Here is a 15,512-nt window from a genome sequence, read left to right as displayed (position 1 = left end):
AGAAAATATTGAGCTTTTTAAGTAAAACAGGCTGTCCGTTGTCTCCATATCTATTTATTATGGCCATTGAAATGCTAGCTATTAAAATTAGACCCAACAAGAACAGGGGGTTAGAAATCCAGGGGATAAAAACAAAAGTGTCAATGTATGCCGATGATTCTAGTTTTGTCTTAAGTACACAATCTGGATCCCTGCACAGTCTCATTGAAGGTCTTGATCACTTTTCTAGCCTCTCTGGATTAAAACCTAATTACGACAAGTGCACATATTATGTATTGGATCGTAAAAAAAACATAGTGTTTACACTACCATGTAGTTTACCAATAAAATGGGCGGATGGTGAAGTAGACATACTTGGTTTTCACATCTAAAAAATATAGTTGAATTTACCACAATTAATTTCAATAGAAAGTTAGCAAAAATAGATACGATTCTGCAACCATGGAGAGGTAAATACTCTATGGAAAAATCACATTGATTAACTCTTTGGTCCTATCACAGTTTACTTACTTACTAATGGCACTGCCTACTCCAGATGACTCATTTTTTTAATCACATGAGCAAAAAATATTTAATTTGATTTGGAAGGCTAAGCCAGACCAAATAAAATGTGGCTATTTATATAATGAATATGAGTTTGGGGGGCTAAAATTATTAAATATTAAAGCTTTAAACCTCTCACTAAAAGCTTCACTCATACATAAATTATACTTAAACCCAAAATGGTTCTGCAGTAGATTATTAAGAAAGGCTCATCCTTTGTTCAAAAATGGCCTTTTTGCCTTTACACAGATTGCAACTTCTCATTTCTGACTAATTGAAAATGAAATTTTGTTTAACGTATCGCCCTTTCTTAAACAAGCCATACAAAGCTGGTTACAATTTCAGTTTTATCCTCCAGAAAATATAGAATATTACAACAAATGTTATGGTTATACCCAAATATACAGATTAATAAAAGGGTAGGGTATTAAAAGGGTATTATATTTATTAATTATATTATGAATAGAAACTGAGGGGGGGCCTAGTGAATGACCTGCAGAGAGCTGGGACCAAAGTAACAAAGCCTACCATCAGTAACACACTACGCCGCCAGAGACTCAAATCCTACAGTGCCAGACGTGTCCCCCTGCTTAAGCCAGTACATGTCCAGGCCCGTCTGAAGTTTGCTAGAGAGCATTTGGATGATCCAGAAGAAGATTGGGAGAATGTCATATGGTCAGATGAAACCAAAATATAACTTTTTGGTAAAAACTCAACTCGTCGTGTTTGGAGGACAAAGAATACTGAGTTGCATCCAAAGAACACCATACCTACTGTGAAGCATGGGGGTGGAAACATCATGCTTTGGGGCTGTATTTCTGCAAAGGGACCAGGACGACTGATCCGTGTAAAGGAAAGAATGAATGAGGCCATGTATCGTGAGATTTTGAGTGAAAACCTCCTTCCATCAGCAAGGGCATTGAAGATGAAACGTGGCAGGGTCATGATGACATGACAATCAGCATGACAATGATCCCAAACACACCAACCGGGCAACGAAGGAGTGGCTTCGTAAGAAACATTTCAAGGTCCTGGAGTGGCCTAGCCAGTCTCCAGATTTCAACCCCATAGGAAATCTTTGGAGGGAGTTGAAAGTCCGTGTTGCCCAGCAACAGCCCCAAAACATCACTGCTCTAGAGGAGATCTGCATGGAGGAATGGGCCAAAATACCAGCAACAGTGTGTGAAAACCTTGTGAAGACTTAAAGAAAACGTTTGACCTCTGTCATTGCCAACAATGGGTATATAACAAAGTATTGAGATAACTTTTGTTATTGACCAAATACTTATTGCCACCATAATTTGCAAATAAATTCAGTAAAAATCCTACAATGTGATTTTCTGTATTTTTTACTCATTTTGTCTGTCATAGTTGAAGTGTACATATGATGAAAATTACAGGCCTCTCTCATCTTTTTAAGTGGGAGAACTTGCACAATTGGTGGCTGACTAAATACTTTTTTGCCCCACTGTATATGGGGCATGCAACAATCTCAGCTCTGTAGATTTTGTTGCGAAGAGACAGAATCAAAAGATAATTTATTCTGGTATTGCCCCTATGTAGCTTGTTTCTGGTCACAGGTTCAGGAATGGTTAAAAAATCACAACATGCACTTAAAATTAACCTTACAAATAGCAGTGTTGGGCAATTTGGAAAGCCATAGTCAGTCAATAAATAATATAAAAGTACTTGAAGGAAAGGTTTTCATCTTTAGCTTACAATCTGTGGATAATATACGATTGGAAAGGTTCAAACATTTTGTAAAACAACACAATTGAAAAATATATGGCACATGGAAACCAAACGAGGGTGGTCTATGGTGATAGGTGGGATGGGCTGAGAGCGGCTGAGGGTTGGGATTAAAGAGCTTATGTTTGCTAATGTATTATTGGGGGGGAGGGGGGGGGGGTGGAGGGGTTAATAAAAAAAGATATAAATAAAAAAGATAGATTTATAAAGACTTAAAAAGAATCCAGCCAACTTGACACAACTGTGGGAAGCCTTGTAGTCAACATGGGCCAGCATCCCTGTGGAACGCTTTCGTGACATTCCATACCCTGACAAATTGAGGCTGTTCTGAGGGCAAAATGGAGGGTTGCAACTCAATATTAGGAAGGTGTTCCTAATGTTTTCTATACTTAGTGTGTTTGTGCATCTATAAATATGTCTATATACATTATTGACAGCATATGAATAGAAAAAGTCTGTACAGCAGTAGTTATATAGGATGAGCCTTGACTAGAATACAGTATATACATATGAAGTGGGTAAAACAGTATGTAAACATTATTAAAGTGACGTGTGTTCAGTGGCTATGTACATAGGGCAGCAGTCGAAGGTGAAGGGTAGAGTACGAGGTGGTGGCCGGCTATTAACAGTGACTAAGGTTCAGGGCAGGATACTGGGTGGAAGCCAGCTAATGGTGACTATTTAATAGTCTGATGGCCTGGAGATGGAAGCTGTTTTTCATTCTCTCTGTTCCAGCTTTGATGCACCAGTACTGTCTCCACCGTCTGGATGGTAGAAGGGTGAACAGGCCTGTCTCCTCACCTTCATCTACACTGTTTGAAGTGTATTTAACAAGTGACATCAATAACGGATCAAATACTAAACAAAAATATAAATGCAACATGCAACAATTTCAACGATTTTACTGAGTTACAGTTCATATTAAGGAAATCAGTCAATTGAAATTAATTAATGAATTAGGTCATAATCTATGGATTTCACATGACTAGGAATACAGATATGCATCTGCATCAGACACCGTAAAAAAAGGTAGAGGAGTGGATCAGAAACCCAGCCAATATCTGGTGACTACCATTTGCCTCATGCAGCGAGACACATCTCCTTCGCATAGAGTTGATCAGGCTGTTGATTGTGGCCTGTGGAATGTCCCACTCCTCTTCAATGGCTGTGCAAAGTTGCTTGATATCGGCGGGAACTGGAACACGCGGTCGTACTCGTCAATCCAGAGCATCCCAAAAATGCTCAATGGTGTCTGGTGAGTATGCAGGTCATGGAAGAACTGGGAAATTTTCAGCTTCCAGGAATTGTGTACAGATCTTTGTGACATTGGGCTGTGCATTATCATGCTGAAACATGAGGTGATGGTGGCGGATGAGTGGCACAACAATGGGACTCAGGATGTCGTTACAGTATCTTTGTGCGTTCAAAATGCAATTGTGTTCGTTATCTATAGCTTATGCCTCCCCATACCATAACTCCACCACCACTGGGCGTTCTGTTCACAACGTTGACGTCAGCAAATCGCTCGCCCGCAAGACGCCATACTGTCTGCCACCTACCCGGTGCAGTTGAAACCGGAATTCATCTGTGAAGAGCACACTTCCCCAGCGGGCCAGTGGCCATCTAAGGTGAACATTTGCCCACTGAAGTCGGTTACAACGACGAACTGCAGGCATGTCAAGACCCTGGTGAGGGCAACGAGACAGTTTCTGACAGTTTGTGGTTTCTGACAGTTTGTGTAGAAATTCTTCGGTTGTGCAAACCCCCAGTTTCATCAGCTGTCTGGGTGGCTCAGACGATCCCGCAGGTGAAGAAGCAGGATTTTGTGTGTATGGAACATTTCTGAGAACTTTTATAACGGCTCATGAAACAATTTTTAATTAAAAAAAACATCTGTTGTCATTTTATTAGAAAAAGTGAAAAAGTATGTGCCTCCTTTAGGATTTTCTCTATTTCCACATATTTTTGATACTGAATGTCATCAGATCTTCAACCAAAACCTAATATCAGATAAAGGGAACCTGAGTTTACAAATAATCCCCCAAAATATATATTTTATTTAATTAACAAAGTTATGCAACACCCAATTCCACTGTGTGAAAAAGTAATTGCCCCCTTATACTCAATAACTGGGTGTGCCACCTTTAGCTGCAATGACTGCAACCAAATGGTTCCTGTAGTTGTTGATCAGTCTCTCATGTCGCTGTGGAGGGATTTTCGCCCACTTTTGCATGCAGAACGGCTTTAACTCAGCGACATTTGTTGGTTTTCAAACATTAAATGCTTGTTTCAAGTCTGGCCACAACATCCCAATTGGGATTAGGTCTGGTCTTTGACTAGGCCTTTAGAAAACTTCACATTTGTTGCTTTTTAACCATTTTCATGTAGACTTGATTGTTTGTTTTGGATTATTGTCTTGCTGCATGACCAAGCTGTGCTTCAGCTTCAGCTCAAAGATGGATGGCCTGACATTCTCCTGTAGAATTATCTGATACAGAGCAGAACTCATGGTTCCTTTCTATTAAGGCAAGTCGTCCAGGTCCTGAGGCAGCAAAGCATCCCCAAACCATCACACTGTTTTCCGGACTCTGACATTACGCGTTCTGATTCTTCTTAAATATTGTTATTCTGTGAATTGTTTTGTATTGTTAGGTACTCTTGAAGCTAAAAACATAAGCATTTCGCTGCACCTGCGATACCATCTGCAAAATATGTGTACGTGACCAATAAAATTTGATTCAAAGGTCTTGATTGATTTTGTCTTAAGTGTGGGAACATGCCTTTGAATGATCAAACCATTAAAGAGTGTCTAGTAATCAAATCAACTAACATTTGCATAGTACTCATGGCAACCCTTCATTGCCCAATCAGAAGATGCTCAATAGCAGGTGCTCATATCAGCTTTCTTGATCCAACATCCTCTCACTCTGTATCTCTTACAGTCAGTAGACATGGAGGATGGGAAGCCTGATCTGTTGTTGGTCAAAGAGGTGACAGTAGAAGACAGACCAGAGAGCATTAATCTGCTGAGTGGACTAAAGATGGGGGAGAAAAGTAAGGGAGAAATGCATATAGCCTACATACAGTAATATATTTTCAATGGGAATAATGATGCACCTGTCTATACTTTTCTCTTCATTCATAAAATTAAACAACTTATTTTTACATACAAAAAACACAAACATTATAATGTATTAACTTCACCAGGTAATTGACAAAATACTTCAATGTAGAGTTTTCTCTGCCATGTTTGTAAAGTATATTTTCTAACCTCTTCCTGCAGGTGGATGGCTGAAGGCTAACACAGGAGACTGGGGAGCCATCTCGGATTCCCAGACCCAGACTGGTGCAGGCAAGGACCCAGGGGACAACATCACTGAGAAAGCCAGAACCAGAGGCGACATAGTGGAGGTCAGTGGATGGGACAGCGTCCTCAACTCTGGGCTGGTGAACAACATTGTTGACCACTACCAGAAACAGACAGTCGAACACAAAACAACATCCGAACTCATTCTCCATGACAACAGACTGGCTGAGACAAAGGCGAGACTTAGATTTGGTCTGCGGGGATGGGGAGGTGTCCGTATGCAGCTGGAGAGAACAGATACAGACTCTGCTAGCGATGCTCCATCCTGCTCCTATAGTTGTGATTCAAAAAGACTGATTGCGCCTCAGGTTAACCCCTTAACAGGTGCTGCCTTCAGCCTGCCTTCTATAGGATCTATCAATTGGAACATGGACCTTGCCACAACACAGACACTCCCTGGCTTTCATCCTCCACACACTCTCCCTATGTTAAACCAGACCTCAGACAATGCCAGTGCCTCAACACTAAATGGCTACACAAGCCTATTGACAAATGACAGTAGTAGTAACGCTATCAGCAGATCTGGTGGCAAAGAGAAGCGCTTCCCATGTTCATTCTGTGGGAAAGCCTTCAGTTTCCCCAAACAGGTGGAAATCCACCAGAGGATGCACACAGGGGAGAAATCTTTCGGGTGCCACCTGTGTCGGGCGAGTTTCTCCCACTCCTCCAAGCTGAAAAGGCACCAGAGGGTCCACACAGGGGAGAAACCATACAGCTGCCCCCAGTGTGAGAAGAGGTTCTCCCACCAGCACCACTTGAAGAGGCACCTGAAGGTCCACATGGGAGAGAGGCAGTTTGCCTGTATGCACTGAAAATATAGAACTAGTTAGATTGTAATGAATTCTGTTGGATTTAGATGTATAGGAAAGTGGATGATGTGAACTGAGGATGATGAGGCAGAGTAGATGATTATGGTGATGGTGTCTGTAAAAATGCTTTGTCCCTTTAGGTTGATACTGCTTTATAGTGAGATAATGACAGTGCCTTAATTAATGTATACTTGACGTGAAGCTGTGTGTAATGTAATGTTGAACCTTTTCCAAAGTATTCAAATTAATGTTATCATTTATCGTTTTGTGCAATAAAAGTAATGTAGTTCACAGTTGACTATATGACCATTTTGTTTAAATTAAATACAAAACTGACTCTGTACTAACTGACTAGTCTTTTGTTTATGTCATTACAGGGACTGAGTTTTATTTATTACTGTCGAACCAAAACATTTACTTAATTCTTGAATCAAAACTTTAAAAATAGGCCTCCTGAGTGGCGCAGTGCTAGCTGTGAGATCCTGGTTCGAGTCCAGGCTCTGTCGCATGCGGCCGTGACCGGGAGACCCATGGGGCGGCGCACAACTGGCCCAGGGTCGTCCGGGTTAGGGGAGGGTTTGGCCGGCAGGGATGTTCTTGTCCCATCGCGCACTAGCGACTCCTGTGGCGGGCCGGGCACAATGCACACTGACAGATCGCCAGGTGTACGGTGTTTTCCCCGACACATTGGTGCGGCTGACTTCCGGGTTAAGCGGGCATTGTATCAAGAAGCAGTGCGGCTTGGCTGGGTTGTGTTTCGGAGGACGCACAGCTCTCGACCTACGCCTCTCCTGAGTCCGTACGGGAGTTGCAGCGATGGGACAAGACTGTAACTACCATTTGGATACCACAAAATTAGGGAGAAAAAGGGGTACATTTAAGAAAAAAAATGAAACTTTAAAATAAACTCCAATGGCTCCATAATGTTAGGAACTTGAATCACAGTGGTAGATTGGCTTGACTGTGGTTAAAATGTTATAACATCATGTTTCTGTGTGTACAGCAAAGAATTTCTGATATAAACCTTCATATTCTCTTCTGTGCAATTTGTGTTTACAGTCTGCAGTACGAGACGTATGTGGCAGGATCTACAGACAATCACGGATTACAAAGGGAAAACCAGCCTCGTCGCGGTCACCGACATCTTGCTCCCAGACAAGCTAAACACCTTCTGGTGGGGATCATATTTCCGAATTTCCTGAGTGACCTGTTAGGGTGAAAGAGGTTGAGGTGTCAAGGATCAGGGCTGTACAGCAAATCTCCTATATGGAGGCAGTGAAGAAAGTTGAAGGGGCAAGTTCTGAAGAAGATATTGCAGTGGATGCACCTCAACCAGTTGCAAATGTTATACATCAATCTGGATACAAATATTGTGAATAAGGTGTATTTTGTAGCATTTATAGCTACAGTTATTAACTGCACAAGTGTCCAAGAAGCTGGACATCATTATATCTGTAGCCAAGAAGATTTTGGTCCTCCAAGACTTAACGGCAGAAGCACTGCAAGGACTACTGTTGCCAGGAAATGTCCCGCCCTCACAGGATCATTCTGAGCTTGTGTAGCGACCTGATTAGAACAGAAAAGCAGGCTGATTTAGTTTAACATTTCGTTTTTGATAGTTTGTATGGAATTTTTTTACATGTATAATTTTTTTACACCGCATTTTTGGAGAGGTGACTTTATTATCCACGTGTACAGTAGGTGGCGGAATGCACATATAATTGTTGCAAACGCCATTATACCAAAGAAGAAGAAACAAGTGAAGTGACCAACAACCATTTCCACGTTATCGGTTTTTATTTAGACATTTATTCACACAATGGAACTCAAAATATGACAAATTTAACAGCACACTATCACATATGTACCCCAGGTAGTCTTTCATTCGCGTTATAGTCAGGACATTATCTAGTTAACGCTAGCTGCTAACGTTAGCAAACAATGGCTAACTGTATGGTTTTTCACACTCAAATAGCCTCCATTATGGAGGTTCTAGCGAATGCAGCCGTGGCAGAGATCTGTAAACTCGTAGACGATGACTATGCAGTGTTTCGTTTGGAAATAACTCGAAGCCAGAAAGAAAACATGGCATTGCGGAGGAAACTTATGGAATCGAAGGTGGCACGGGAGCGCGCAGAGAGGACAACGCGAGAACGCGTCCTCGCCAGTCGTCCCTGTAGTGTCAAGACCCTCGTCCGATGCAGAGGAATGGCAAGAGGTACATTTAGCAGAAGGCCGAGGATAATTTACTGCATTTCGTATTACTTACTAAATGAAAACATGACAAATGGGGGTGTAGTGAGATACCCAATGGGCTGGACGTTTTTCTTCTCATCATTCATCTTGAAAGAACGTACTGTATATTAAAATCGTGGAAATCATTGAAACCGCCATCATTAACCAAATGGAAAAAATCGAATGATTATTATTGAAATAGCATAGGCGACCGAGGAAAAACTATTTAAGGCCATGTGGCAAGCACTAGTGATGGAGGTGTGAGAATGCGGATCTGGGCAGAGGAGATGTAGTCTGTTTGTGTGCGTCTGTAAGTTGTTGTTCATGTGTATGTTTGTATTTGGTGTTTAAAAAACTGGAAAATATATATAAACAGTATCAAGAAGTTGTCCATTGAGGTCTGGAGGACTGCACTGAATTTAAAATGTTTCCTTGCTGTCAAAATTAACAACAAAAATTGCCCTCCATCCATCGTTTTTGGATGCTACCTGACTATCTTTCATTTAATTTATTATTAGTAAGTTGGACACAATCATGAAACTATGAATGTGGGACCATTAACATTTCTACACAGGTTTTAGTAATTTTAAAGTATATTGAGTTTGTAAAAAAATAAAAAATACTCAAACCAGCCGCGGGCTGATTGGCCGGTTTACATCCTTGATAATTCTAGTCAGTGTCAAAACTGCCACTAGTGTACAATATAGCAATGACAGTACCTAACTTAACCTCTTGAGTGTAAGGGGGCAGTATTTTGATGTTTGGATGAAAAAACGTACCCAAATTAGACTGCCTATTTCTCAGGCCCAGACTCTAGAATATGCATATAATCAGATTGGGATAGAAAACACTCTAAAGTTTCCAAAACTGTCAAAATATTGTCTGTGAGTATAACAGAACTGATATTGCAGGCGAAAACCTGAGGAAAATCAAACAAGGAAGTGACCTCTATTTTGAAAGCTCCATGTTCCATAGCCTGCCTTCACTCCATTTAAAGGGATATCAACCAGATTCTTTTTCCTATGGCTTCCCCATGGTGTGAACAGTCTTTAGACATAGTTTCAGGCTATTATTTTGAAAAATGAGCGAGAAAGATCACATCGCGTCATTGTATGGCTGGGTGCCAGCAGCGTTTTGTATGCGCAACAGCTTGGAGCAGCCATTTTCTCTCTCTCTCTCCTATTGAAGAAGCTACATTCCCGGTTGATATATTATCGATTACATATTGTAAAAACAACCTGAGGATTGATTATAAAAAACGTTGGAAATATTTCTACGAACATTACGGATACTATTTGGAATTTTTGTCTGCGATGTCGTGAATCACCTCTTTTGCCCAAATCACTCTCTCAGGTGAAGGGCATCTCACTGGAGGCTACAAGAGCTTTGTGAAGCCAGCGGGACACAATACATGGAGAGATGACCAACCAATCACTGTTGATGAGTGGAGTGGAACCTCAACCCAGCAAGTTATTGTGATAGAGGTTAGTGCAATAGTATTACATCACATCAAATGTTGCCAGTTTATTTCAGATTGGCTCCCCTCAGCTATTCACTATCGTACATGTACAGGTTCATGTACATTTGAAGTCGGAAGTAAGACTTCCCTACATCATTGTTATCCAGTTCAACTCATGTACTGATAATCACCTCCTCTCTTCTTGTGTTAGTCTGCAGATGCAGAGGCTGCAGGTCCTGGGGTGAAGCTGGAGAGGTCTGAAGGAGAGGAAGACCCAAAACACAGCAGAGACATCCAGACTGGATTGGCTGGAGTGCCCCCTGTAGCTACGGAGGACCCCACCATCACCCCAGCGCAGCCTAGGACCCAATGCAGCATAACGGAGGTCAATGGAATGCCAAACGCCATCCTCAAGTCAGAGACAGACACAAAAACTTTAACAGTGCTGGAGCGACTGGGCTGTCCTCCTGCTCCCCGTTCAAAGTATTTACTTCACGGTAACCTGAGCCCGAGGACGGTTCTGTCCCATCAGGACTCGGGTGACGCATTACAGACTGGCAATGATCCATCCTGTTCATATGTTACAGAGACAGAGATGATACCTGGTGACATGCCTGTGGGCTTAGATACACAGACTAATCCAATGAGAGGGGACTGGAACCGGTACAGTAGTAGTGTATACTCTGAAGGGCGCCTAGATAAGAAAGGAGAGGGTCTGGTCATAGATGAGATGACTGTGAAAGTGGAGGGCGATGCTCCTCTGACATGGAATGCAGACAAGACTCACTTAGGAGGCCAGCCGCAGGTTAACACTAGTGACTTCTTAGACTACAGGGAAAGCTTACAGGCAAATCCAAATGTTGCAACCCACTACCCTTTACACTCGCTCAGGGATCGCGACCCAGTGTCCACGTCGATGGCACCTTCCGATTCACACGGACACGTCCTTTTCGATCAGGTATTGAACTCAAACGACATGGCTAGAGCCCAGACTCAGGGAGGGGGAGCCACATCAGGCAGTAGTAAAGAGAAACGGTTCCTCTGCATGTTTTGTAACAAAGGCTTCAGCTACCCCCAGAAGGTGGAGATCCACCAGAGGATCCACACAGGGGAAAAACCCTTCAGCTGTAACCAGTGTCACATGCGCTTTGCTCAGGCCGGCACCCTTAAGAGACACCAGAGGGTCCACACAGGGGAGAAACCTTACAGCTGTACCCAGTGTCAAATGCGCTTCGCCCAGGCTTGCAACCTGAAGATGCACCTGAAGGTCCATATGGGAGAAAGGTCTTCTGACGTTTAGATCAAACGCTGCATTAAAGACAAAGGTGCATTGTCATTGTTGTCTGCAGAAAAGATCCACAGATGCATTTGGAATAACGAGTAACAGATTTCAGTGTTGAATATTCCTGGGTAGAATATTGCATGCAGACATTGTGTGAAATAATAAAGCATATTTAAGTCTAAAATGTCTGTTACATATTGTGTTTGTACTGTGTAGGATATATGATGTTCACAAATGCCCATTTCATTACTTCCACATTTTTGAATGAGAAAAATAATGCAGTTTATCAAGTTCATCCAGATTTTTAGTTGAGGTGTGTGGTTTTCATATGGTGTATTTAACACTTGTTTTTGTTTAATAAACACAAAATAGGACTTTTCATTCTAAGACTTTCATTGACTCTCTATAGTATACATCACTGATCTCACTCTATTCTGCATACATACCCAACAGTGTTTTATAACCAATATACACTTACTAAATATACCTACACATACCCACACACTAACAAACACTTACTGTACATGTCAAAATAGTTTAATCAGGTTTGTCTGATGACTTTTGACTTATCATCGATGACATATTTACCCACAACATCATATTTATGTCCACCAGGATGGGTTTAATGATGATAGGTGTAGCCCTTTCCACTCACAGGCCCTGTCATCCCATCTACTGATTGAAAATGGCAAATGTTTTCATTGAGAAGCGCCTAAATTAGAACGCAGTGGCTGTACATGACATCAGGGTTCAGGTTCTCCGCTTCCCATCACTGTATGGGTTTTGACTAACAGCCGTTATAAATTTGAGCACCGTGCGCGACAAGATACCCCCACCCCTCCCGCTAATTGGGCTACTTTTGCACATTTGTCTGAGTGAGGCAAATATAAATTGAGGACTCGAAGTGTTCAGAAAGATGAGACGTTGAGGATTATAATAAATACCACTGATGTCATCATACAAGCAAACTACACCTGTGAGTCCAAATGTGCACTTCTCATTTCCATATCTGAAAACTCATGTAATTTACAGTATCAGCGTTTATGATCGCTATGTTTGATCCACAGATGACATGCGTTATACCCTGGGTTGTCCTGAACACAATGAGCCCGTGTTTGTCGTATTGTGAAGAAACTTAGCCGCGTAACACTCACTTGAATGCACTCATGACTCCATTCTATGTGCACCAAAATTACAATCCGTTTGTCTGAAGTGCCTTTTGAAAGCCTAACACTGTATGATCATATGGTATCACTTAGCTAGCCATGTTGGCAATAGAATACACTTTCAAATTATGCCCACCTCACCCAGATTGCGATGTATAATGATTGCGTAAACAACACCAGCAATTGTGTGATGGAGGGGATGCGGGGCTGTGTTACAAACAACAACAAAATTACAAGTGTTGTAGATAGCCTGTAGAACATCTACAGATGGAAAATCTGGACTATCCATATAAAGTGACCAATTTTTTTTTTTAGCATACAATATGGTATTTGAATTATTTATTTCATACAGCCATTTTTGCTCATTTTTTTATCAAGGGTGGCAGTAATTTTGGACCCCACTGTAATCTTATTCACACTTAAGACAAAATTAATCAAGACCTGGGCCCGTATCCACAAAGAGTCACAGGTTCCCACCTGTCTACATAGTCTTATTCAATATAATTTAAAAGGCTAAACTGACCCTAGATCAGCACTCCTACTCTGAGAGGCTTTGTGGATACGGGCCCTGACCTAATACCATTCAGACAGTAGTTCACAGTGGGCTCACCTCAGTGAAACTGTATGTGGTCCTGTGCTGCTCAGCTGGTTCCACAGTAAGTTCAGGAGGTGGTGTAGTCTGGTTATCCTCCATGACCATGGTCCCCTCAGGGTTCCCCAGACCCTCCTCACACCCCTCCTCTTTCCCCAGCAGCACCTCCTCTTCCTGGAAGAGACAGGTCATACAGATTATACAGACACTCCTTCAGATACGTACACACACACACACAATAAACACACTTTCAACATGGAGTATTAACCCATCCCCACTACGTCTGAGTCCTATACTGTAGTTACAGAATGACTTCATTGGTGTTAAACCCATCATGGTGTACATAAATATGATGTTGGGGTTAAAATAAGTCAGCTATTAAAAGTCAAAAGTCATCTTCAGACAAACCCGACAGTGTTTGTTAGTGTGTAGGTATATTTAGCAAGTGTATAGCTAACTGCCCAAATAAAGGAAACACTTGAGCAAAAGTTTCCCTTCATATTGGCTACCAATGCTAAAATAATAGATCAAAGTGACATTGAAAGAGGGCTCTCAAAGGAGCATAGGGGGTTTAAAGGGTGTGTGGGTCTCAGTCACCAGATCTCAAACCAATTCTGGAGCGGTACCCGAGAAGGCGTTATACACCACCATCAACAAAACACCAAATTTCTTGTGGAAGAATGGTGTTGCATCCCTCCAATAGACTTCCAGACACATGTTGAATATATGCCAAGGTGCATTGAAGCTGTTCTAGTGGGTCGTGGTGTCTCAATGCTCTATTAAGACAGTTTATGTTGGTGTTTCCTTTATTTTGGCACTTACCTGTATAAATCCAAATCAAATCAAATTTTATTGGTCGCATACACATATTTAGCAGATGTTATTGCGGGTGTAGCAAAATGCTTGTGTCCCTAGCTCCAGCAGTGCAGTAATATCTAACACTTCACAACAATACACACAGATCTAAAAGTAAAAGATAGGAAATAAGAAATATATAAATATTAGGATGAGCAGAGTCTGGAGTATAAATGTGATGGGATGTGTAGACATTATGGGCAGTATGTGGATAGAATAGTATATACAGTACCAGTCAAAAGTTTGGACACACCTACTCTTTATTTGTATTATTTTCTATATTGTAGAATAATAGTGAAGACATCACAACTATGAAATAACACATATGGAATCATGTAGTAACTAAAAAAAGTGTTAAACAAATCAAAATATATTTTATATTTGAGATTCTTCAAAGTAGCCACCCTTTGCCTTGCTGACAGCTTTGCACAATGTAGAAAATAGTATTTTGACTGGTACTGTATACAGCAATAGTTGTATAGGATGGCATTGACTAAAATACAGTAAATACATATGAAATTGGTAAGACACTATGTGAACATTAAAGTGACCAGTGTTCCATTATTAAAGTGACCAGTGATTCCATGTCTATGTACATAGGGCAGCAGCCTCTAGGTGCAGGGTTGAGTAACTGGATGGTAGCAGGCTGACTGTGACTTAAGTTCAGGACAGCATACTGGGTGGAGGCCAGCTAGTGATGGCTATTTAACAGCCTGATGGCCTTGAGATAGAAGCTGTTTTTCAGTCTCTTGGTCCCAGCTCTGATGCACCTGTACTGACCTCGCCTTCTCGATGATAGCAGGGTGAACAGGCCGTGGCTCGGGTGGTTGATGTCCTTGATGATTGTTTTGGCCTTCCTGTGACATCGACAATTCTCTATATTGGTTGTAAAGCCTGTTGTTTGTGTGCAGAATAGGGTGATATCAGATGTGATGTATACTAAAGAGAGTCTCAATTAAAGTCTTAGAATGGAAAGTCCCATTATGTGTTTATTAAACATAAAAAAAAGTTAAATACACCATATGAAATCCACACTAAAAATCTGCATGAACTTGATAAACTGCAATCATTTTCTGTATATACACAGTTCCATCAGGAAGTATTCACACCCCTTGACTTTTTCCACATTTTGTTGTGTTAAAGTGGGGTAAAATTATTTAATTGTGAAAAATATATATATAATCAACAATCTACACACAATACTCTGTAATGTCAAGTAGAAGAAAAATTCTAACATTTGTAAAAACATATGAAAAATAAAACACGGAAGTATTCAGAACCCTTGACTTTTTCCACATTTTGTTAGCCTTATTTTTTTCTAAAATAGATTAAATATATATTTTTTCTCAGCAATCTACACACATTTCCGCAAATTAATTAAAAAAACAAAACAATACCAAGCATAACGTCAGGAGGAAACCTGGCACCATGGTGGTGGAAGCATCATGCTTTAGA

At 41.1% G+C, this 15,512-nt stretch overlaps 2 protein-coding genes across 2 annotated transcripts; both read left to right on the top strand.

The window, feature by feature from the left end:
- Nucleotides 1-5,238: 5,238 nt before the first annotated feature.
- Nucleotides 5,239-6,811, top strand: LOC139418955 (uncharacterized). The gene is made up of 2 exons (XM_071168750.1): nucleotides 5,239-5,346; nucleotides 5,576-6,811. Exons 1-2 carry the CDS (start codon nucleotides 5,244-5,246, stop codon nucleotides 6,469-6,471), a joined length of 999 nt encoding a protein of 332 aa, XP_071024851.1. The 5' UTR covers nucleotides 5,239-5,243; the 3' UTR covers nucleotides 6,472-6,811.
- A 1,400-nt stretch (nucleotides 6,812-8,211) lies between these two features.
- Nucleotides 8,212-11,822, top strand: LOC139419703 (uncharacterized). Its single transcript, XM_071169689.1, has 3 exons — nucleotides 8,212-8,686; nucleotides 10,057-10,187; nucleotides 10,374-11,822. Exons 1-3 carry the CDS (start codon nucleotides 8,410-8,412, stop codon nucleotides 11,460-11,462), a joined length of 1,497 nt encoding a protein of 498 aa, XP_071025790.1. The 5' UTR covers nucleotides 8,212-8,409; the 3' UTR covers nucleotides 11,463-11,822.
- The last annotated feature ends 3,690 nt before the right edge of the window (nucleotides 11,823-15,512 follow it).

The sequence above is a fragment of the Oncorhynchus clarkii genome, chromosome 10 (genome assembly GCF_045791955.1).
Source record: "Oncorhynchus clarkii lewisi isolate Uvic-CL-2024 chromosome 10, UVic_Ocla_1.0, whole genome shotgun sequence".
NCBI lineage: Eukaryota > Metazoa > Chordata > Actinopteri > Salmoniformes > Salmonidae > Oncorhynchus > Oncorhynchus clarkii.
Note: the sequence above shows the minus strand (reverse complement) of the source record. Positions and strands in the feature narration are given on the sequence as shown.

Bases quoted from the DNA above. Each gene is read 5' to 3' on its own strand.
- LOC139419703 (XM_071169689.1), top strand. From the start codon at position 8,410: ATGGCTAACTGTATGGTTTTTCACACTCAAATAGCCTCCATTATGGAG. The intron at 8,687-10,056 runs GTACATTTAGCA...TCACTCTCTCAG, and splicing joins ATGCAGAGGAATGGCAAGAG to GTGAAGGGCATCTCACTGGA. The intron at 10,188-10,373 runs GTTAGTGCAATA...TTCTTGTGTTAG, and splicing joins AGCAAGTTATTGTGATAGAG to TCTGCAGATGCAGAGGCTGC.
- LOC139418955 (XM_071168750.1), top strand. From the start codon at position 5,244: ATGGAGGATGGGAAGCCTGATCTGTTGTTGGTCAAAGAGGTGACAGTA. The intron at 5,347-5,575 runs GTAAGGGAGAAA...CTCTTCCTGCAG, and splicing joins ACTAAAGATGGGGGAGAAAA to GTGGATGGCTGAAGGCTAAC.